This window comes from Nicotiana tabacum, chromosome 18 (genome assembly GCF_000715075.1).
Source record: "Nicotiana tabacum cultivar K326 chromosome 18, ASM71507v2, whole genome shotgun sequence".
Taxonomy (NCBI): domain Eukaryota; kingdom Viridiplantae; phylum Streptophyta; class Magnoliopsida; order Solanales; family Solanaceae; genus Nicotiana; species Nicotiana tabacum.
Genome location: NC_134097.1, coordinates 101,195,304 through 101,217,610, shown reverse-complemented (window position 1 = coordinate 101,217,610; position 22,307 = coordinate 101,195,304). Strand labels below are relative to the sequence as shown.

General features: G+C 39.7%; 1 protein-coding gene across 1 annotated transcript; it reads right to left on the bottom strand.

Annotated features, from left to right (window-relative positions):
• Positions 1-4,215: 4,215 nt before the first annotated feature.
• LOC107765165 (uncharacterized protein At2g33490-like) lies at positions 4,216-12,182 on the bottom strand. The gene is made up of 10 exons (XM_075237102.1): positions 11,900-12,182; positions 10,364-10,436; positions 8,688-8,762; positions 7,967-8,028; positions 7,817-7,885; positions 7,273-7,301; positions 6,986-7,193; positions 6,609-6,869; positions 5,799-5,852; positions 4,216-5,551 (listed from the first exon to the last, which is right to left on the bottom strand). The coding sequence occupies exons 1-10, from the start codon at positions 12,002-12,004 to the stop codon at positions 4,586-4,588; spliced, it is 1,902 nt and encodes a 633-aa protein (XP_075093203.1). The 5' UTR covers positions 12,005-12,182; the 3' UTR covers positions 4,216-4,585.
• Between the last annotated feature and the right edge of the window lie 10,125 nt (positions 12,183-22,307).

Sequence of the window (22,307 nt, the reverse complement as noted above, 5' to 3'; positions counted from 1 at the left end):
CATGACACTATGAGTATTTCATGATTTACAGAGTTACTTAGACTTACATGTCGAGTCTTTTACTCCATGTTTCTCTCATGTCTATTATTTACTTATTTTCATTCCTTATATACTCGGTACATTATTTGTGCAGACGTCCCTTTTACTTGGGGATACTATGCTTCATGCCCGCAAGTCCCGATAGACAGGTCGAGAATTTTCCAAGTAGGCTATCAGCTCAGCAAAAGATGTTGGTGCGCTCTGTTTGCTCCGGAGTTGCTTGTTTGGTCAATATGATCTAGACGTGTATTGTTTGGTATGGCGGGGTCCTGTCCCGACCTTTATGATAAGTATGTACTCTTACAGGCTTGTAGACAGATATCATATATACGGATGCTTGTATGGCCTTGCCGGATATTACGCCCCGCAATATTACGTCAATATTACGTCTTGAGGTATTATATTATGATGATGTTACGCTTCGAAGTATTAAATTACGATGATGTTGCACCATGTAGTATTATACGTTGAATTTGTCATAAGGTAATTGACATTAGTCCAAGAAAAAAGATTATTTGGAGATTATAAGGATTGTGTTATTTTAAATAAATGATGAGTAAATTCGTGAAGGTGAGAGGGGAAGCAAGTCAAAGAAAATAAATTTTTCGTCCAAGTTCGGCATATTGGGATAAAATACAGGCTGAGCGTTAATACCCGATATTTATGGACTAGTGTCATACAAGGTACTACATGACCATGATAGTAAGGTGTACAAGGTATGTTAAAAGCGAGTAGTATTTTAAGTAAGTTGAGATAATTCTTAATTATGCGGGTAATTGGTTAATTACCGGGTAATGGAACATTACCTAATTATTTGGGGATATATTGGATAAGAATTACATCCACCAACGTGGCTGCACATCAAAGCCAACAAAGTCACAAAAATGTGACTCTTAAAGTCCACATATAGGTGGCACATTTAGAATAATAGTTGGTCAACTCATCCACAAAGTGGGGGCCCACAAATCTCCAAGATAAAGAGATTATTAGACACAATTCAAGAGAAAAAAGCTTATGGATGGGGCTGCCGTGAAACCTTGCAACAATTAATAAGGTGATTGTTATCTTACTAGTGGTCACGGCAAAGAGGGCATAGGTGATTTAATTGCAAGGAGCTTTGCACTTTCAAGTATTCTTTCATGGTTATTTGGAGCTTTACTTGTGGAGCCAAAGATTTAGTAGTACAAAAATGCGGATGAAGATTATGACAAAGTGCGAAGCTACAACAAAATTCCATACGAGATTACGTAATGTTATAGCAATAGGATTTTGCGATTCTAAAGGAGTATGGTGCAATCGTTCTCAAGAATATCATATGGATTTTTCCCTACTTCGATCTGTCGTTATATGTTGTCGCAAGTGACGTGTGTTAGAGGAATCGTCAAGAGGATCGGCTCAGGTATGTTAAGGCTATCCCTTCTTTCTTTTGGCTGATCCATACGACACAAGCGAAATGTGCAAATGCACAATTTCCATACATGACTCTACTCATAGAAATATCAGAGATGCATATGTTCTTGATTCCTCATGTGTCATATGATTCTATCATCTATTCATGGGTCTCAGAAAAATACGTAAGTTGAAAAAAAAAGTTTACTTCATGATACTACTCAATGCATAATGGTCTTGTGACATTCCAAAAGATTTTATTGACGTACTTTTCATGCATTGCATTCATTTACATTGACCCGTGACCAGATGGTGTTATATATGCGTATATATGTATATTATATGTATATGGGATATGGAAAAAGGTTACAGCGTTATATACGCACCACCACCTGATCAACTGGTATACGTTGATGATGTTGCCCATAGTGGCCGAAATGAGATGATGTGATGCCCTCAGAGGCTTGATGATGTTATGAACGCATATACCATGCATGGTATGACATTTATACGCATATGCACGATATTATAATATTAAACGATTCACAGAGTTATTCACATATACATGTTGAGTTTTTTACTCCATGTTTCTCTCATGTCTACTAGTTACTGATTTTCATTCCTTACATACTCGGTACATTATTTGTATTGACGTCCCTTTTGCTTGGGGATGCTGCGTTTCATGCCCGCAGGTCCTGATAGATAGGTCGAGAGTCCTCCAAGTAGGCTATCAGCTCAGTGGAAGGTGTTGGTGCGCTCCATTTGCTCCGGAGTTGCTTGTTTGCTCAGTATGATTAGTATATGTATTGATTGGTATGGCGGGACCTTATCGCGACCTTTATGATATTATGTATTCTTATAGGCTTGTAGACAGATGTCAGGTATACGGATAGTTGTATCGTCTTGTCGGCCTATGTTTCGAGTATACAAAAAAAGTCATGCCGGCCTTATTGGCACGTACTTCATATGTATAAGTTTTTATTCCCTCATGCTTTACTCCGGTTCATTTACTTATGATAGAATGATATGAAAGATGCGTTATGTAGGTACTCGGTTGAGTAAGGTACCGGGTGCCCGTCGGGCCTATTGGTTTGAGTCGTGACACCGGCTTATGTTTTGAGTTTACAAATAATCATGTTGGCCTTATAGGCCCGTACATCACATGTATAAGTTTTTATATCAGGTTGGTTCGTCCTATATTAAGTATTCCCCAATGTTTATTCTGGCTAGCCCATGACGACCCGTTTGGCCCATTTGCCAATGAAAGTACAATAAGAAAGATATGTTATGTTTGTACTCGGTTAAGTAGGGTACCGGGGCCCGTTGCGGCCCATAGGTTTGGGTCGTGACAAAGCCGCCCTCAGCTTGATCAAATCTGCCCGCATCAATTGTCATTGCTTGTCCCGCATTGCCTTGCCTTGTATTGCCATGTCTTTGCCCCAGCTTTGACATGGTTTTGCCTTATCATTGTTATGCCAACCTGCACGTCCAAGTGAAATGCATCTTGCCTCCATTCAAGGTGCGTTTGTCAACCCCGCATAGTCCGTCATGCCGAGCTGCCTATCATTATGTTGCCCCATTTTTCAGATTGTTTACCAAGCCATCATAAAAATCCTTGTCACAAACCACACCTGCCGTGGAACTTTGTCAAGGGGCTAACATCGTGACACTCCCTCTTCTCTACGTAGATCCGCCCCTGACTGCAAGTGGATAGTGCATCCACCGAGTATAGCCCAATGTTGGACTTCTTCTATTTTCCTCAGGTTCACTCATTACTTGTTCTTTATGTACTTTGTTTTAAAATTAAAATCATCACTGAGTTTTGTAAGTTAAGCGCTTAATGTTTTGGTAATATAAGTGCGATTCTGACACTGTTGCAGAAAAAATAAAATAAAAACTGCTAGTTCCTATGGTTTTAAACTTCCATTATAGTATAGAAACTCCGAAATATTCCTTCTTCAATGAGCTTCAAGTCTTACAATAAACAAGCAGAAACAAAGGATGTCTCATTCATACAAAAATGATCCCATACCATCGTAGAGCAAACACCCAAAAAAAGATATGATCAAAACAAACAAGCTCATACTCTCTGTGTGTGTGTGTGTTCTCTTTTCAAGCATTCACATTAGCCTACAGACTTGAGATCAGGTTACAGTGTTGTATGGCAAACAAACACGCTGTTCAAATCTAGAATGAAGAATCAAGATGCAGCCATCAGAGAGAGCTGTGAGATATTCAGAGAAGAAATTTGTTTCTGTATTGCAAATTTCACTAACCCAAGCAATCTAATTGAGCCATTTATACTACTGACTAAGATTTTTCTCCTAACTAATCTGTAACTAACTTCTAACCAAGTAATTCATTTAGTAACACCCCCCTAAAATATCTTCAGCTGTACAAGCACATCTTGTACTTCAAGCTGCACAATTTGTGCTTTCAACACATGCAACGAAATAGAACTACTTCCTCAAACTTCTAGATGTTAGGGAATTACCAAATCTCATTATAAATACAGAAACTTATAACAACAGTGTGAATCTACAACTCTCATTGATGCATAATTTTATATCAGCATCTTCCTTCTGAAGTGAGCATCAAATCAATCTATTAAATTTCAATATGCTAGAACAGCTCACTTGTGTTACATTAAGCTCCATAAAAAGTGAGTTCTACATGTTCTACTTCTCTCACAAAGTTATTAGCATATGTCAATTTAACTGTAATTATCCGCTAACTACCAACTACCAAGAAGTAAACGAAAATGCATGCTTTCCATGGACTTTGATATTCTCCACAATTTTGTACTCCTTTCTCCCTACGGATAGGTTACTTTTGGGATATTTACAGAAAGATTTTAATATAGAACTATCTAAGCCACTTGTTGTGGTCTTATAGAAGCTTTAAATAGTTACAAGGTGAAGAAGCCTGCATCTAATGAGAAAAGCAAAATAGATATACTTACGGCGAATACAAAAATGCCATCATACATCAGAAGCAACAGAAGACTCAATTGCTGTACATTAGGATACCCTAGCAAAATGTTGCCTTTCACCCTATCTGAGTTGCACTGATAGAACAATTAAGCTCCTCTGGAAAGTCAGAAAATTACTGGCAGCTCGCGTAGTTACACCTTCCATTTGACTAGCTAGTTTGGAGGCTATGAAGCAGGGGGAGAATGCTGGATGTTCCCGAAGGCTATTGGCGTTAAAGGAGGTGAAGCCATATCTTCCAGTGGCTTAGAAACATGGAAAGCTGTTTCTATCTGGCCCCTAGATGGTATGGAGTAACTACGAGGAAGAGCTGGAGGTGTTGGTAGTGTAGAAGCAGCTGAAGACACTGCTGCTTTATTTGTGGAAGAAAGCTCCTGGACTTTTGACACCAAAGGTCCTGAATGAGCAATCTGACGTGGGGGTCTTTTGGAGGCTAAATTAGCTGGTGGTCTAGGTAGTTCATGTAACTCACTTATTTTAGGTGATGACATGAGAGGAGGAGAAGTACGTGAAGATAATTTAGGGGCCGATGAAGGTTCAGGCGTTGAAGTATGCAAGAAAGGCAGAGAAAAATGCTGAGGGTATCCAGTTGAAGCAATTGGACTACCAGCAGAAACAACAGGCTTCTTTGGCCACGGCTTCGCGGTCAAAGGACCAGAAAAAGCTTGTCTCTTGACCTTTTTAGCATTGGACCAATCATGCTGCAAAGATGAGAGGCCTTCTGACAGTGGAGGGGGCAGCGGACCAGATTTTGCATAATTGTTGCTCTCTGTGAGAACTGATTGTGTATTCAAGGTGATAGGTCCAGATAACTTCTCATCTCCCACAAGCTTTTCATGTTTGAACTGATCCAAAGGGGACGAATGCCATGAGTGAAGTACACTAGCAGTCTGGCCAGTTCGCCTTGTTTGAGGGTGTACGCTATATGATTTTACTGAATCTGTAGTTTTTGCCTCAACTGGTGTGGGTAAAACATACGGTTGAAACTTGTTTGAGAGTGACGAAGTCATTCGTGTGGCACCCCCCTCAGCAGGATCTTGTTTCCTCCCAGACAAAAGTGGTGCTGACTTGGTGCTGTTAACATCCCTGAAGAAGGAAAAAGAGTTTCCACCATGACTCTTATTGAGATTTTCCTATAGAAACCCATAGAAGAAATATTATTAATCTCCAGAAAGTGACAGGTTGGCTTCAGCAATCTCATACGAGAGGAGAAATCATAATAAATTAAACTGAGAAAGACAGAATTCGTCATTTGTTTTTATCAAAAAAGATGAAGGCCCCAATTCATTTTTTGATAAGATGAAAGAGAATAGATCGATGCAGAGCTCCAAGAAAGGATATGATCTCATAAAGGAGGTCAGTGAAGATAAAGTATAGTACCTTTGATGCACCCTTTGTAGCAGCTTCAGGAACTGTAACCTCCACTTTATCCAACTGCATAAACGTCATGTTGTCAACAACCACTTCATCATTGAAAGTATTGCACGGTGCATGTATCATTATAGTAACTAAATGTAAAATAAATGATTCAACGAGGATAGTATACAAGCAGATGATACAAACAATGAACTACTGTACAGAATGAAGAATAGTCTTTATTCATCGCATCAACACCAGTGTCTGAGGTTTAATCCTGGTATGGCTTCAATTGATACGAGTAATGTGCATAAAAGAGGCTCTCCACAAATTGATTTCAAGATATGATTGAGAGCTAGCAACAAGAATCAAATATTCTACATGACGAATGATTATTGGTAGTTTCCAACCTCCCATTCCAAAAAATGTATAATCTACTCTAGGAATTTTACTTATTTATTAAAAAATGCAATACTGCATCAATATCACTACAGAACACTAATTTCTTGAACTAAAATATTATTTGAAAACCCTTTAAAAGTTTACAGTCAAATGGAATGTTATTGAAGATCAAAATTCAAATTAGGTTTAACAAAATGTAATGGGGGTAATCTATCCAGACAGAAACCAACAAGATTTCTTCCTCCTATGTATCTTAAAATTACTGATACGGCAATTAATATGATCACTCACCTGCAAGGGTATAATCAATTTTCTCCCCCTCTCCGAGAGACATGTACACAGATCATCCACAGTTCATAACTACCACTATTAAAATAAAGAGAACAATTTCATGAAGTTCCACATCAATTCCAAAAAAGGACAAAAACATACCTCCATTGAATGGGTTGATGGATTAACCTGGTCATTCTGTCCATAGTCAAAACTCAGTTCACCATCATCAAGTGACTCAGATCCGTCATCAGAGTCATCGTCGTAATCATTTTCATCATCATCATCATCATTGCCAGCATCATCTCCATCATCTTCTTCAAGCCCATGGAAGTGATAATCAATATGATGCAGTTCCGTCACCAATTTGACATGTGGCTCAATCTCCTCAAGAGACTTGACGGCTTTCTTGAAGAAAGACAACTGATTAAACAAACAAGCCAAAGCTCATGAACAACCACCCTAAATAAGGGGCAAGCATATGCTTTGATTCACTATGAAACTCAAGGGATTTCATTAACACCAAAGGAAAAAAGAACCTGAGCAGCATGGTGTCGAGCTGCCTGTGTTAAAAGGCTGCGGGATTGTCCTTGCTTGAGGGACTTCATACGGAATACAAAAACAGTGGCCCCCTCATCGTATTCTTCATAAGCTGCTTGCAGCTGGTGAGATGAAATACATTCTCCTTTAGCGCCTTTTATCCTGCCTTTATCTCTGTATTTTTGCACCATCTGCTCATAAACTTCTCTGAAGAAGAAGAGAGAGTGAGAAGACACTCTCACAAAGGGAAAAGCTAAACATAAGATTAAAAGTGATCTAGTTTTACCTCTTGTTATCACATTGTAGCTTCATCTCCTTCACAAAGAGGGGAAAAAACATCAACAGTCAAAGTTCGGAAGACTTTTAAGCATAAGAAAAATGCAACAATATCTATTCAACAGATAAATTATGTTTCTAATTGTGAAAGCCTAGTCCCAGTAGTTACTATCTACCATCAAAGGGAAGACAAAATGATAATTTATCCTTGTGAATTTTGGTAATCATCAGACTCCCTAGTCTTCATATTGCAGAAAGCATGTATTCAGGGTAGAAGTCTGTATAAGTAGCAAGAGTTTTGCACTTTGTTTTCATCTAGTAAAATAAAATTTCCATAAAACAGGTACCCGAGGTCAGACAAGCAAAAGTACCAAGACAATGGGGAGGTGCGGCAAACTAAAAACAAAGCACCATAAACTTTTTCCTTTTCTAAGAGAACACTGAAGCTCTAGAAAAATGCAGATAGAAGCATAAGAAGAATAATACATTGTCAGTCAATAACACAATCTGCAGGTGTAGCCCATAGCTAGAGTTGCTTTATCCAGATGACTAACCTCAACTATGCGCAGTTCGTTGAGAAGGGATTCTGAGGGGACTGCGATTGTCCTGATAATATGTGATCGCTGATAAGAGAACAGAAATACTCATCAAAATAGGGTACTTTCAAGAACTTTAAAAAAAATCAATTCAAATTAAGCACTCACATAGTTATCTACAAGTCTCTGAAGCTGAAACTGCATTTTACCCAGCATTAGCAATACCTTACCTGTTCATATGAAACAAGCTCAATTTTAACAATCCAAATTGAAAATAGAAAAAAGAAGGGGGGGAGGAGGGGGAGGTGTTAAGGAGAATTGCAGCTGATCTCTTAGCAAGGCAGTATAAAGACTAAAGTAACAGTATAATGAGTTCTAACAATCCAAAGATGTGCACATTATGATTTAAGAACAAAAGAAACCACAATTAACAAAATCTATTTCTTTTGATTTGGCAACTAACAAGATCAGCTATCATGCAATGAGGACCTTCAACAGAGCGGACATCATAGAACTTTTATTTTGGGGTATTTTATTGATAACTATTTATTAATTTTGTAGATCTGATTGAAATAAGTAAGAATCCCCTGTCTAATAGTTTATGCTTTAGATGAGGCGATTTAACAATTCAACATGGTACTGATGCATGCAACAACTCTAGGTTCAAGTTTCAGCAACATCCGTAATAAAGAGATACTTCAATTGTTCAACGTGCTTGGCCTAAGGAAAAGAATTACAACCACGTGTGAAGGATTGTATTCATAACATAAATAAATAAAAGTGTCCTCTCTATAACAGCTTAAAACTTAGTTGAGTTATGCTTGTAAAATAATATTAGTCGAGTTGGTCATACAATTGATCAATAAACATAATAATGCTTCATACTCACCGCTTTCTTCATCATCATTCAATGCTGTTTTCTCAAGAAGACAATCGCCCATTTCTCGCAATGATTCAGAAAATTCTGAAAATAGACTCTCAATTAAATACAATTGAACCAAAAAGTTATCCAAATCCAACGGGTAAGAAACAAATCGAAAGCCGAGGATAATCCTTGCTAATTAATAATAAACACATCTGTATGCGCACTAAGCTACAATAAACATGGATATTACGTTAAACCAGTAAAGTTCCATGTGTAAAACACATTATAATGTTAATGTGATAACTGATGGAAGTACACAGAAACTGAGCTTCTTAAGCTAATTTGTTTTCTTTTGACAGCCCAAAGAATAAAATATGCATTCAAGCTTGCAAGTATAATCCGTTTTTTGAAAAGTTCAGCCAAGCAAGATTAAAATTAGATTGGTTTGATGGATAAAACGGCATTTAGTTAGGCTTCCCTTTGCTAAGTTATTTCATAATTTTTCAGGGCCTGCACGTCCTTGGCTCCTTGCAGTAACTCATTAGCCATTCAAGTCTTCAATTTCTTATATGTAATTCTTTTGCTTCTTTATTTGATTCATTAAAGCCTGTGTTAACTAATAACTTCTTTTTTTATAAGTAACTTTGTTAACCAATAACTCTTTTCTAATTCGGCTGAATGAGTTGCAATAACACTTCAAGGAGCGCCGAAACGGAAGATGAGGTCACCAATGTGTTCCCCTGGAGCTAAATGCTTGAACTTATCGCAGATGCAAAATGAAACATACGTCTCTGCTTGGAGTATTTTATGTTTACAGCGGCTCTATCTAGGTCATATAAAGAGGTGAAAAAAAGTTAGGCATAAGTATGCTTCTAGACCATCAATTATTCCCAAAATTTCTGTTTAGTTCTCCTGATTTCACAAAGTTAACAAACTTTTTAACAGCTAAAGTGAACACACCTGTTATGCTAAGTGTAGGTTATATTGATACTTATACTCCACTTAGCCCAACACATGGGTAGTCACAAGATTTAACAGTTAAAATATCACCATGTTTGTGGGAATTCGTGATTGGTGAGATCAAAAGCATACATTTCTATCAGTTGAATGTTAATTTTGTCTAGTCAATTCATTAACAAACTGAGCTTAGTCAAACATCACAAGGACCAGAATTGGAATTTGTCAAATGTGAGGAACCCAAAGTGCAACTATCCCAAACAGCTACGAGAAGTACCAAAGAGAACATAATTATTAACAAGAAGAACACTAACTAACTTTATTCAGTTTAAAAGAGTCATAATATAGATCAATCACGTAAGGGGAGAAATTCTCAAAGGCCTCTTATCAAAAAGGAAGGGCAGGGAGCCAGGGACCATTGTCATGTTATATGACCACCACAATGTTTAAAGATAATGTACAAATGATGGAAATATGCACGCTGACATAGACAACAACATCATAGATAAGTGGAGAAGGGTAGAGGGTGGGCCCATTATCCACCAAGTTTCGGACTATGTGCCAACTAGCTATTTCGGGGATTTCTCGATTATCAAAAAAAAATATGAAAATATTCATAAAAAGGTACTACAAGTTGAAGCTACTTCAAGAAGATAATTCAGATACTATCTGATAGTAAAGTTACTCCAAAAGATAACATGCACTAGTCAGAAGCTAGAGGGAAGAAAATGGCGATAAATTACCATATGCACCATTTGCAGTTGCAGCAGCTGCAGAAAGTAACCTATCGTAGCAATCTTTCATTTCTTCCATATCCTAAGAGAAGAAAGCAGCTGTTAAAGACCAAACTGTAATAAATTTTAACCAGACAATTTGACAAGATACTTCTCATAGCTCTCAAGTCTCATCTATAGATAAATAAAGTGAAGATCTTTGATAAATAAGTGAAGATTAGAACTGGGGGTTACGACATCAAATATTTATAGTTGATTCCCGAGTCAAATGACCTACAAACAGTGCTGGCATTTTGAAGGAGACCTCAAGTGGTAGAGAATGAAGGTTCTACTTACATCCCACCATTCACTACAACATACAATGTTTTTCTTATAGTGTATGCTAAAAGCCTAAAACAATTCGCAACATTGCAGCATGTGATGAACATTAATTCATTACTTCTTGAGGGTTCACTATGAGAATAGGACCTACACATGCCCAAGTTTACACCCCCTCAGATTACTGCACTGAGAACCTTGTTTTAAGCTAGACTAGTAACACATACCGGGGCTCAAAATTAATTATTTTAATGCAAAAGTATTAGTATGTTATTTTTTATTCGTAGATTGTTATTACTACCTAACGTATAATTGTTATCTTGGCTTCGGTCTTCTCCTTTTATCTTCTTGTTGTTACTACTTACTGCCTTCACTTCCTTTCATCCTTTCTTTAGCCGAGGGTCTATCGGAAACAGCTTCTCTGCCCTTCAAAGGTAGGGGTAAGGCTGCGTACATCTTTATCCTACCCAGGCCCCACTTGTGGGAATTCACTGGGTTTGTTGTTATTGTAATGCAAACAAAAGGTAACATTCTTTTATGTTAGCAGGGTCTCCCATGTTCTTACAAGAATGACAATTTGTTCACAGAAAATATTATGAAGAAGCAAAGTCACGACAGACATTTTTAATAACAATGGTGTCAGGCTAGCCTCAGGAAACCTTAACTAATCCACGGGTACCTACTGCTTCTACCAACATGGGTACCCATCTACCCGGTAACTCTCTCCACTAAGACCTAGGTAAATGGGAAGAATGCACTTCGTTTCGAAACAAACGTTTCCTTATAGCACAAATCCAAATCTCAATTGTGAAGTTCGTGTTCCAAATAATGCCTCCATTAGAACAAAATACCTTAGCACATCATCAATTAATCAACGTTCTCATAACAAACCAATCAATTAATCAACTGCAACTCACTTCCAAACTAGTTGGAGTCCGTTATATATAAATCTTCGATATTTGAGGTGGCTAGAGTTACACGGTACCTATACTTGTTCGATAGCAGATGGCAGGTACCAACGGAATAGTCAAAGTATCCTCAAACTGCTCGGACACAACCATCATAAAAAAAATCCTCCAAATTCATTCATTTCTGTTCGAACCCACATCATTCAACAAGAAAACTAATGGGGTTGACTTTTTTTTCAATGCATCTGGGATTTATTAACCAAAATCAATAATCAATTCAGGGAAAATAAATACATAAAGAAACAAATGGGGAAAAAACCTGAGCAGCCAAAGCGAGCTCGTCAGATGGCTGGCGAAGCCTCCGTTCTTTTTTATCATGTCGAAGATTAGCCAATCCTCGTAATTTCTTCAGCGATGTCTTCATTTTTTTTAGAGAAAACCAAGTGTTGTGGAACCAAATAATATAAACATGAAGATGCAAAAAGGAAAGACGTGTTGAATAATATACTGGGAAATTGTTGTTAAAATGAAAAAAAAAAACTAAATGGGAGAGAGAAGGAGATAGAGCGTGTCACAAATTGGTCAAAAACAACAATGAATGACTTCTTTTTGCAAGTATATGGTTTTTGTGGTTTACGTCAAAAGCGGTTTTGGAAAATTTTGAATATGATCGGAATATCACCTCCTTTTATTTTTAATATTTTATAACATTGATGTTCAAATTAAATTATTCTTTTGGACATTGCCATATTATATTAATTAATGTAGGTATTGGTAACTTTATCCGCCAAAAATGCTTTCTTCGTTTTTATTTTATATATATATGACAATAATTGACTAAACAAAAAATTTGGACTTTTGAGACATAAAAATATAGAAAAAGTATCAGAATTATTTTAATTATTATAATAATTACTTACTCAATCCTATTTTATGTGGTACAATCAAAGTAAAAAATAAGAATACTCTTGAAATTTATTGTCTAAAGCAAAACATAAGTATTAGCGTGAATAGATTATTTCAATGAGAGTAAATTAAAAAATTAAAGTAAAATTATTTTCAATATATATATATATATATCTTTTAGGATAGACTAAAAATGAAAATGCATACATAAATTGAGAAGTAATATTCACTTCAAAATTCTGTCTTTTAGAAAAATCAGTGTATGTCTTTTTCTAATGGTAGAAATAGGTTTCTGTGTTTGATATTTAAAACACACAGAGAATAGAGTATAATGATTAATTATGTAGAGAGAACAACCAAGAAGGTTGACTGATCCCTTTATGGTCAATGGTCCATTAATGAGTTTGGTTTCCAATTGGTTTCTTGCTTTTTAAGGTCTTTCTTTTACTCCTTTTCTTTATTTAAAAAAACTTTGTAATGTCTTGACCAGTCCAACTTTTCTAGGAAACAAAAAATAATGTGGAGTTTAAGATGTCATAGATAACGTAATTAGAGGGGTTGACAATTCGGGAAGCAATGACTAATAGATGTGCGATGGAATTAACAAGGAATCCAACTAAGTTGCCATAAGTAAGCGTTTATTAAATTCAAAGTTATAATAACAATAATTTGAATCTCCTGAAAAATACTGCGTTTGAAAAATGTTGCAATGTACTTCATTAAAGTTTATATCAAATTGTTCCAGATTGCCGGTACAAAATTGAACTTCATTTTTAAGATGAAAGAGTAGGAAGTATTCTTTAGGAAACGATAATAAATAATTTCTTTCCATCCGTCTTATAATACATGTTCAGTGAAATAACGCTCACTATTATTATAAAATAAAAAGCAAAGCATGGAAGTGTTACTATTTAATCATTATTAACCTTTCAATTACAGACCTCTTTATAACAGCATCCCTATATAACAACAGTTTATTAGAAAAGTCAAGTTTTTCCGGAATTTTCATGTTATGTTATAACATATGTTCTCTATAACAGTATTTCGCTATAACATCCAAAAATATTCGGAACAAATAAAGTTGTTAAAGAGAGATTTGACGGTACATTTTTCTCCTGATTTCACTTTGAGAATTTTTCTTCCATTTATTTGCTCAGAGTTCATTATTATGTAAAGACAAATTAAACCACCACATCCTCTCATTTGCCAATTAACTTCGAGTGGAGCTATCACCTTCCTACTAGTCCACAGAAAACTTGTTGTACCCTTAGCCACATTGTATCTGCACTCTTTATCGTAAAAATGGTAATAACAATTAGATTTGATTTTGTAGTTCTAAAAATACATGATCTATTTATATGCTAGTTGCTTAGACAATAGATGCTAAGTGAAAGATCGAAAGATAAGACAAGAGCTCGTGGATAGTGCAATAAGCAAACCAAATGGCTGAAAATCGAGGCCTCGAGGTCGAGTCGGATGCCCGACTAAGGGCAGTTGATGAAGGATTAACAGTTGTGATAAATTTGATGGCGGCTCTTTATGTCCAATAATGAGCAACAACAGAAGAACAATAAATAGAACACGATGAATGCTAGCAATAAATGTAAATAAAAGGGTCAAGAGAGAATGTGTTAGAGAGAAAAGAGAATGTTCTTGTATAGTCAATGTTGTAAGAATGATATCTTCTATATGTGCAAAAAATAATAAAGGTCCCCTTTATATAGGAGGAGGGAACCCCATAATAGTATGTATGTATTTATAACAAAGTAAAGTAGCTGGCACAGCTACCTAGCAGTCTGGGGTAGACTGGTACTATTCTTGTAGATGATGTCAGTTCGGACCACATGCCTAGGAAACTTTCCGCTTACCCTTGATAATCGTCGACTCGTGCTGCATCGAGGTCGAGTGTGGAGAACCCTCGAGGCCGAAACTTTGAGCTGCGCCCCCGGGTCATCGAGTCCTTTTTGAAGCTAAGCGAAAGACACAGTGATCGTGAAATCAGGCCTCCCGATTTCACCCGTATACAGATAGTCCCCGCGTTTTTTAGAGTAAAACGATAAGAAACGATCTCGAATTCCTGCCACTTCGATACTTCCTTCACGATAGTAGTCACGCCCTGCCAAATAATTGGTACGACAAAATGAGGCGCCAAAAGGTCGCGTACACACAGCCCTTAAAAGCCTTCGAATTGATTACAGTGGTTGGTTGTCCTTTGGCCTGCTCCAACGTGTGTGTTAGGCCTCTATAAATACTTCTTCTCTCGCTCTTTATTATTCACTGCACCACCAAGCCCTCAAAAAAGTTCTTTCTACCTCTCCCTTTTGTTTTCTTTTTGAAACGCAATTTTCTTTTCCCCTCTGAAATCTTTTGAGAATGGCAAAAACTTCCACCTCTATCCCTTAGGAAAGTGTAGCCTCCTCTTCCTCACTTTTGTCTATAGGCAAAGCAGCACTGCCCCCTCGCATTGGGGAATGTATTCCAGGGTCCTTTGCAATGGCTTCCGACTTCAAAATCGAAAAACCTTCTTCCATGGGGGCCTGATTAAGCTCCACTGTCGAGCTTCGAGGGCCCTTTTTGCTTGTACCGACGAAGTTGGGAACCGAGGATGGATGAGCCGTTTTGTCCAAGTTAGAACTTTGGACCTGATTCCGGTGGAAAGGATGTCGTTCCCCGAAAGGTGGAACATGGAACGTAAGTAGATACATTATTTAACGTTCCCTTGTTTCTTTTTAGATGCATCTCCTTATGTGCTAACTTCCTCTACTGAAGCAGCCATTGTAGTTTACCCTGGCGTGGTTAAAGACCTCTCGGGCTGGGTTGACCGGCTGGATTCAATTTACCCATACGTTGAGCGTGTGTGGCGTGATCTATCCCAAGCTCTATGGGAAACCAAGGACCACGGTGAGCCTTTACCCCTACTGTAGTCGTACCCTTTAATAGAACTGTTGCTGATAGCGTCTTTATCCCCTGTGTTTACCTTTTGCATTTGTGCAAGTCTAGGGGAGGTTCCCTTGATGAGGGAAACTCCGCTTGGTGAAACGAATACCTCGAAACCCGACGAAGGGAAGAAAAGACAAAGCGAATCGTCGAATGAGCCTTTGGAATCCAAGAAGACCAAAGTGGAAGAACTTAAAGCTGACCCAACAGCCTTAACTCCAGAAGTAGCGGGGAGTCCCCGAGCTGAAGGCGAGGGGAAAAATGATGTCTCGATAGCATCCGAGGGAAGAGAAAACCTGATCGACCCTTATACCGCAGAGACGGTGGCTCCCAAGTTGGAGCTTGGTGCCGTCGTTGTCCAACCTCGGGCTAAAGAGGCCACCGAAGAGGTATTGAATAATGTCCCCGAACCGGGTGATGGCCAAAATATTCCTCGAGCTAAGATGCATTTGGTAGGTGGTTCGGAGGAAACCAGTTCTAAAGCCCTGCAGGGACAAGAGACGACCCTAATTGATCCCGTTGGTGTTATTGACGTGAGTGATTCTCCTCTGGGAACGACCTTACCTCCTAAGGAAACGCAAGATGCCTAGAATGAAGAACCTTCCAATGTAGGGGTGCCCCTCGGAGGTAGAGATGCATTTGAGAGGCCTTTAACCGCACCTGATAAAATTCCCGAGCTCGATGCCTTACTCATTTTCAGTGAGATGAATAGGCTTTGTGAGCAAGTAGTTTTTGTAAATTCTGCTCGTCGTCCTGATCTTCGTCTCTCTAACTTGTCTCTTTCATGGCTCTAGGCTAGGGCGCTTTATAATCAGACCTTCGCCCGGTTTCAAGCTGAGATGACCCGTCACAAGCATGAGAAGACTCATCTTGTTGAACAAGTTACCTAGTTTCCGTTTGCTTTTGTTTGAATGTTTGCCAGATCTCAGCGTTTTGACAGCTTTGATCTGATTTGTGCAGTTTGAGAAGAAAAATGCCCTACTGAGGGAAGAGCTCTAAGTCAGAGACTCTGAAATTCTCGAACTAAAATGGCATATGAGAGAGATAACTTCCGAGAGGGATACCCTCCAAGGAGAGATGGCCTTAGTCGGGCACCAACTTCATGATACGAGCGCGGATAGCGACAAGTGTAAAGGTCTCCATACCGAGTTAATTGATGCGCTATCCGGGATCAAAACTGAAGCTGAGACGCTTTTATCCTTGCAAAAAGAGGATGTCGTTGTAATAAATGCTCAAGCTAGGAGAGTTCCTGAGGGGGCCGAACTGAAATTGACTCGAGCCGTGGAGCATGCTCGATTAGAATCTCGGAGGTGGACTCTTGAGGATATACACGCGAGGGGCATTGATCTGCCTGCCGAGCTCGAGAGGGTGAAGACCCTAAAGAAGAAGGCTGCTACCCTGTTTGCTTCTAGAGGTGTGTCAAGCAGTGGTTTAGGAGACGATGAGAATGAAGGCGGAATCCTTAGAGGGAAAGAGGTCGTTGAAGGTCCTGGGGCCGTGGCCGAAACCGTTGGGACACAACCTCCGATGGAGTCGTCGAAGGTGCAGACCCGATGATAGATTAGGGTTCTATTTGAATTCTTCCTTGTAAGGGCTTTTAAAGGCCTTGTAAACATACCTTTGTGAGCAATATATATAGAAGGCTTTTCGTTTTTTATCACTTCTTTTTTCCTTGGCCTTTCATGAATAATGTGTGATGTTTTTTGATACTCGATCCGAGGTCTTAGACCTTGGGTGAGACCCTTGGGTTTTTGCTATTGCTGAGCGATTCGTAACGGTTTAAGGTCGAATGTTGGGGGCCTAGTCCCCGTATCGGGACCTCGACGCAAGTTTACTGACCCTTAGGTCTAGAAACCAGTCTTGGCGATAGTGGCTCTTATACATTGGGTCAGTGCGACCTTTGATTTTAGGCTGGCGACAGTGGCTCTTACGCGTTTGCCCGTAGGCTTTTTTTGTTAACTATTTTGGGCTCGGTCTCCAAGTCGGGTTTCGACTCGAGCTCATTGGCCCTTAAGTTTTTGAATTTAAAGTTGGCCCTTAGGCACTGACGCGTTAGGTCGATACGACCTCTCATATGGGCTGGCGATAGTGGCTCTTACGCATAGGGTCGATACGACCTTTTAATATGGGATGGCGATAGTGGCTCTTACGCGTATGGTCAGTATAACCTCTTTAGGTTTTTCTTTCCCTCGTCAAAGATTTTGAATTTTTGTGTTCGCCCAAATCTTCGATGGCTTTCTAAGAGCCTCAATTGTGAGTCGTTATGTAGCAATGAACAAGCACCTCGGGAGGTTTTGCTTGGTGGTTGAATGTTTCGAAGCCTATAGTTTGAAGCTGACATGGTCGAAGCTCTTTTGCCTATATCGAGTGTAGCTTGTTTAACCGGTTCTTTTCGAAGTACTTTTGAAGTATTTGAAGGCTTGTGATTTTATAGCGACAGTTGGGCATCCCCGAATCGCGTTAGTTTGGCTTGTACAGCCTTGTGACCGTAGTCATTATGTTTGGCCGGAACCTTTCAGTCCCCGAGTGAAGTAGTTCGACGTCTATATCGAGGGTATGTCTTTTTAGGGGTATTACAAGTTCAAATATATAGCCTTAACTTTAAGGTCAGGATAATGCCTTTTCTTAAGGTCTTATAATTTTTACATGCCTTTGAGGTCTTACAGTTTTGGTTACTTGGTACAAGTATGGTTCATGCCTTGCTTGAGGTCTTATAGTTTTAGTGTTGCCTTATAAAGGTCTTACGGGGTTGAGGTTGCCCATATGGGGTCTTATGGCCTCGGTAGTCCCCGGGACATTGAAAGTTTAGTTGGCCCTGGAGCTGTTATTGTAGACTTGGCATTGCCTCGTTGAGGGCTTATGAGTTTGAAGCTTCTGACTCGGGGGTCATACGATTTCGAGTTTTTGACGTTAGTCCCCGAGTGTTCGGGACATTTTTAGCTCTGGAGCCATTTTGTAACCTTGATGTTGCCTCATTGAGGGCTTACAAGTTCAAAGCTTCTGATCCGGTGGTCATACGGCTCCGAGTTTTTGACGTCAGTCCCCGAGTGTTCGGGATGTTTTTGGCTCTGGAGCCATTTTTGTAAAAATACCGAACTCCTTCGAAATAGTAACATTGGTACAAGTATACATGTTTTTTCTATCAAGTGCTCGGTTATTCTATACGGACACGGTTCATTCGACTGTTTGGCCCGGTACATCATTTCCCTATCGAGACCCTATTTAGCACATCTTAGCTTCTCCGAGGAGGTGACCTTCCATGGGGATGCCCCCCAGTATTCTAGGTTGATTGAAGAGAAGCCTTGAATACTTGTTTAGTCTTCCTTAGGTAGCATATGGGTGTTGCCTCATTAAAAACCTTGCCGATAAAAACCCGGTCGAAGGAAAAGAGTGCAGCGTATGCTTTGAAACTTTAAGGTCTTCGAGCTGGAGGGTGTTTCGGAGTCTTCCATCGGACACCTTAGCAGTAATATCGTTTGAGCATTGATATGTTCCAATTGCTTGGAAGTTGTTCGCCTTCTATGGTACCGATCTTGTAGGACCCTTTGTCGATCACTCCGAGGATGCGGTACGGTCCTTCCCAGTTTTGGCCTAACTTTCCTTCATTAGGGTTTCAGGTGTTGAGGCTTAATTTCCTTAGGACCAAGTCCCTGACCCCGAGATGTCGGAGATTTGTTCTCCTGTTATAATACATTTCGATCTTTTGTTTTTGGGCGGTCATTCGGACCAGTGAAGCTTCTCGCTTTTCATCCAATAGTTAGAGGGCCATAGTCGTGGCCTTATTGTTCAAGCTCTCGGTGGTGTGTTGGAATCTGGCGCTTGGCTCTCCAACTTCCACGGGTATTAAAGCCTCGGCACCATATACTAGGGAGAAAGGTGTTTCTCATGTGCTTGATTTTGTAGTTGTTCGGTATGCCCATAGCACTTCGGGCAATATTTCTCTCCACTTTCCCTTAGCGCTTTCCAACTTCTTTTTTAAGTTTTGAATGATGGTTTTGTTTGTATACTTGGCCTGACCGTTTGTACACAAGTGGTAGGGTGTCGATAGGATTCTCTTGATTTTGTGATCCTCGAGGAACTATGTTACTTTGCTTCCGATGAACTACTTCCCGTCATCGCATGATATCTCGGAAGGAATCCCGAATCGGCACATAATATGGTCCCAGATGAAGTTAATGACTTCTTTTTCTCTTACCTTTTCGAAAGCCTGCACTTCCACCCATTTTGAGAAATAGTCAGTCATAAATAAAATAAATCTAGCTTTACCTGGTGCCGTTGGTAGAGGTCCGACGATGTTTATCCCCCATTTGATGAACGACCATGGCGATAAGACCGAATGTAGTTGTTCACCGGGTTGGTGAATTATAAGGGAAAATCTCTGGCATTTGTCGCACTTTCGAACAAATTCCTTGGTGTCTTTTTCCATGTTGTCCCAATAGTATCCTGCCTTGATCACCTTTCGAACTAAGGAATCGACACTGGAATGGTTTCCGCAGGTGCCCTCATGGATTTCTCGGAGTACATAATCTGTGTCTCCCGGCCCCAGACATACTGCTAGAGGGCCATCGAAGGTTATTCTGTACAGAGTCCCATTTTTGTCGAGCGAGAATCAGGCTGCTTTGGTTTGTAGGGTCCTCGATTCTTTTGGATCTTTGGGCAGTTTCCCATCTTTCAAATAGTCAATATATTTATTTCTTCAATACCATGTCAGGCTAGTGGAGTTGATCTTGGCATAACCTTCCTCGACCACTGATTTGGATAGCTGAACAACAGCCCCGGGGAGTAGGTCATCTTCTTCGACAGACGATCACAGGTTTGCTAGGGCATTAGCCTCGCTATTCTGCTCTCGAGGTATGTGGACCAGAGTCCATTCTTTGAAACGGTGTAATGTGACTTGAATTTTGTCCAAGTATCTTTGCATCCTGTCTTCTCGGACCTCGAAGCTCCCATTTACCTCATTTACTACTAGGAGCGAATTGCATCTTGCTTCCACGATTTCAGCTCCTAGGCTTTTGGCCAATTACAGACCTGCAATCATAGACTCATCTTCAACTTCGTTGTTAGTCAATCTTGCAGTTTTTATAGATTGTCTGATTATGCCGCCCGTAGGCGGCTTTAGAACTACATCGAGCCCAGATCCTCTCATGTTCGAGGTGCCATCAGTGAACATGGTCCACTCCCCGGAAGATGTGCCCGTTTTTAGTAAAAGTTCCTTTTCTACCTCGGGCACGAGGTAGGGCGAGAAGTTGGCCATGAAGTCCGCTAGAATTTGGGACTTGATAGCCGTTTGGGGTTGATACTCGATATCATACCCTTCGAGTTCGATGGACCATTTGGCCAATCGGCCCGATAGTTCGGGCTTATGCAATATGCTTCAGAGAGGATATGTTGTTAAAACACAAATACGATGGCATTGAAAATAAGGTTTCAATTTTCGTGATGTACTTATTAATGCAAGAGCTAATTTTTCTAGGTGCGGATACCTAGTTTCAGCATCTCCCACGGTCTGACTTACATAATAAATAGGGAATTGCGTACCTTGCTCTTCTTGAACTAGCACACCACTTACCGTTATCTCGGATACAACCAGGTATAAATACAGTGTTTCATCCTCCTTTGGTATGTGGAGTAAAGGCGGGTTAGTCAGATATCGCTTCAACTGCTACAAGGCGCGTTGGCATTCTAGAGTCCATTCGAAGTTGTTTTTTTTAATAAAAAGAAGAAATGATGACTCCTGTCAGATGACCTCGATATGAATCGGCCCAAAGCCATTATCCGCCATATCAGCGTTTCACGACCTTTACATTATTTATCACCGTGATTTCTTCGATGGCATTGATTTTGTCGGGGTTGATCTCGATTCCCATGTTCGACACCATGGAGCCTAAGAATTTGCCCGAACCCACTTTGAAGGCACATTTCTCGGGGTTGAGCTTCATGTTGTAGCTTCTGAGGATGTCGAATGTCTCCTGCAAATGAGCATGTCATCAATATAAACTTCCATGGATTTGCCTATTTGATGCTCGAACATTTTATTAACTAGGCGTTGGTACTTAGCTCCTGCATTTTTCAGTCCAAAGGGCATTACATTGTAACAATATGTACTGTACTTCGTGATGAACAAAGTCTTTTCCCTATCCTCAGGGTTCATCTGAATTTGATTATACCCCGAGTAGGCATCGAGAAAAGTGAGGGTCTCATGGCCGGCCGTGGAATCGATCAAATGGTCGATGTTAGGCAATGGGAACGAATCCTTGGGGCATGCCTTATTTAAGTCTTTATAATCTACGCACATTCTTAACTTATTTCCCTTTTTGGGAACTACCACCACATTAGCCGGCCATTCGGAATATTTTACCTCTCTAATAGACCCTATTTTAAGGAGGTTTGTTACCTCGTCCTTGATTATACGTGTTTTACTTCGGACTGGGTTTTCTTTTTGCTTCACCGGTTTGAACTTGGGGTCGACACTTAGTCGATGCGTGTTTTAAGGAGTTTGACCTGATTACGTTGGCCGAGCTACCTAGATCCACGAGTACACATTTAATTTGAACGTTACTTAAAAGAAATGAAATTACCAGCGCATCGTTGTATGGTTGCATCAAGGTCTCGAAATCTTCTTTGCTGAATGCAAGGGTGTCTTCAGTCATGCGGCCCTGGATCAGTCCTTCTGTTGCAGCGGACGTTTTTATCTGTTTGATCACGGGTCCTTGGGGAATGTCGATCCCCCCGATGATCATTTGTCCTTTAAGGGAAAAATCACAGGTGCGACTATTTTGATTGCAGAAGCTGTCCACAGATGCGGAATTGGAGCCGCATGTGCGAGATGCCTGAGTAGAAAGTATAAAAGGTCATCTTCGCGATTTTCAGCTTATTTCCTCGAT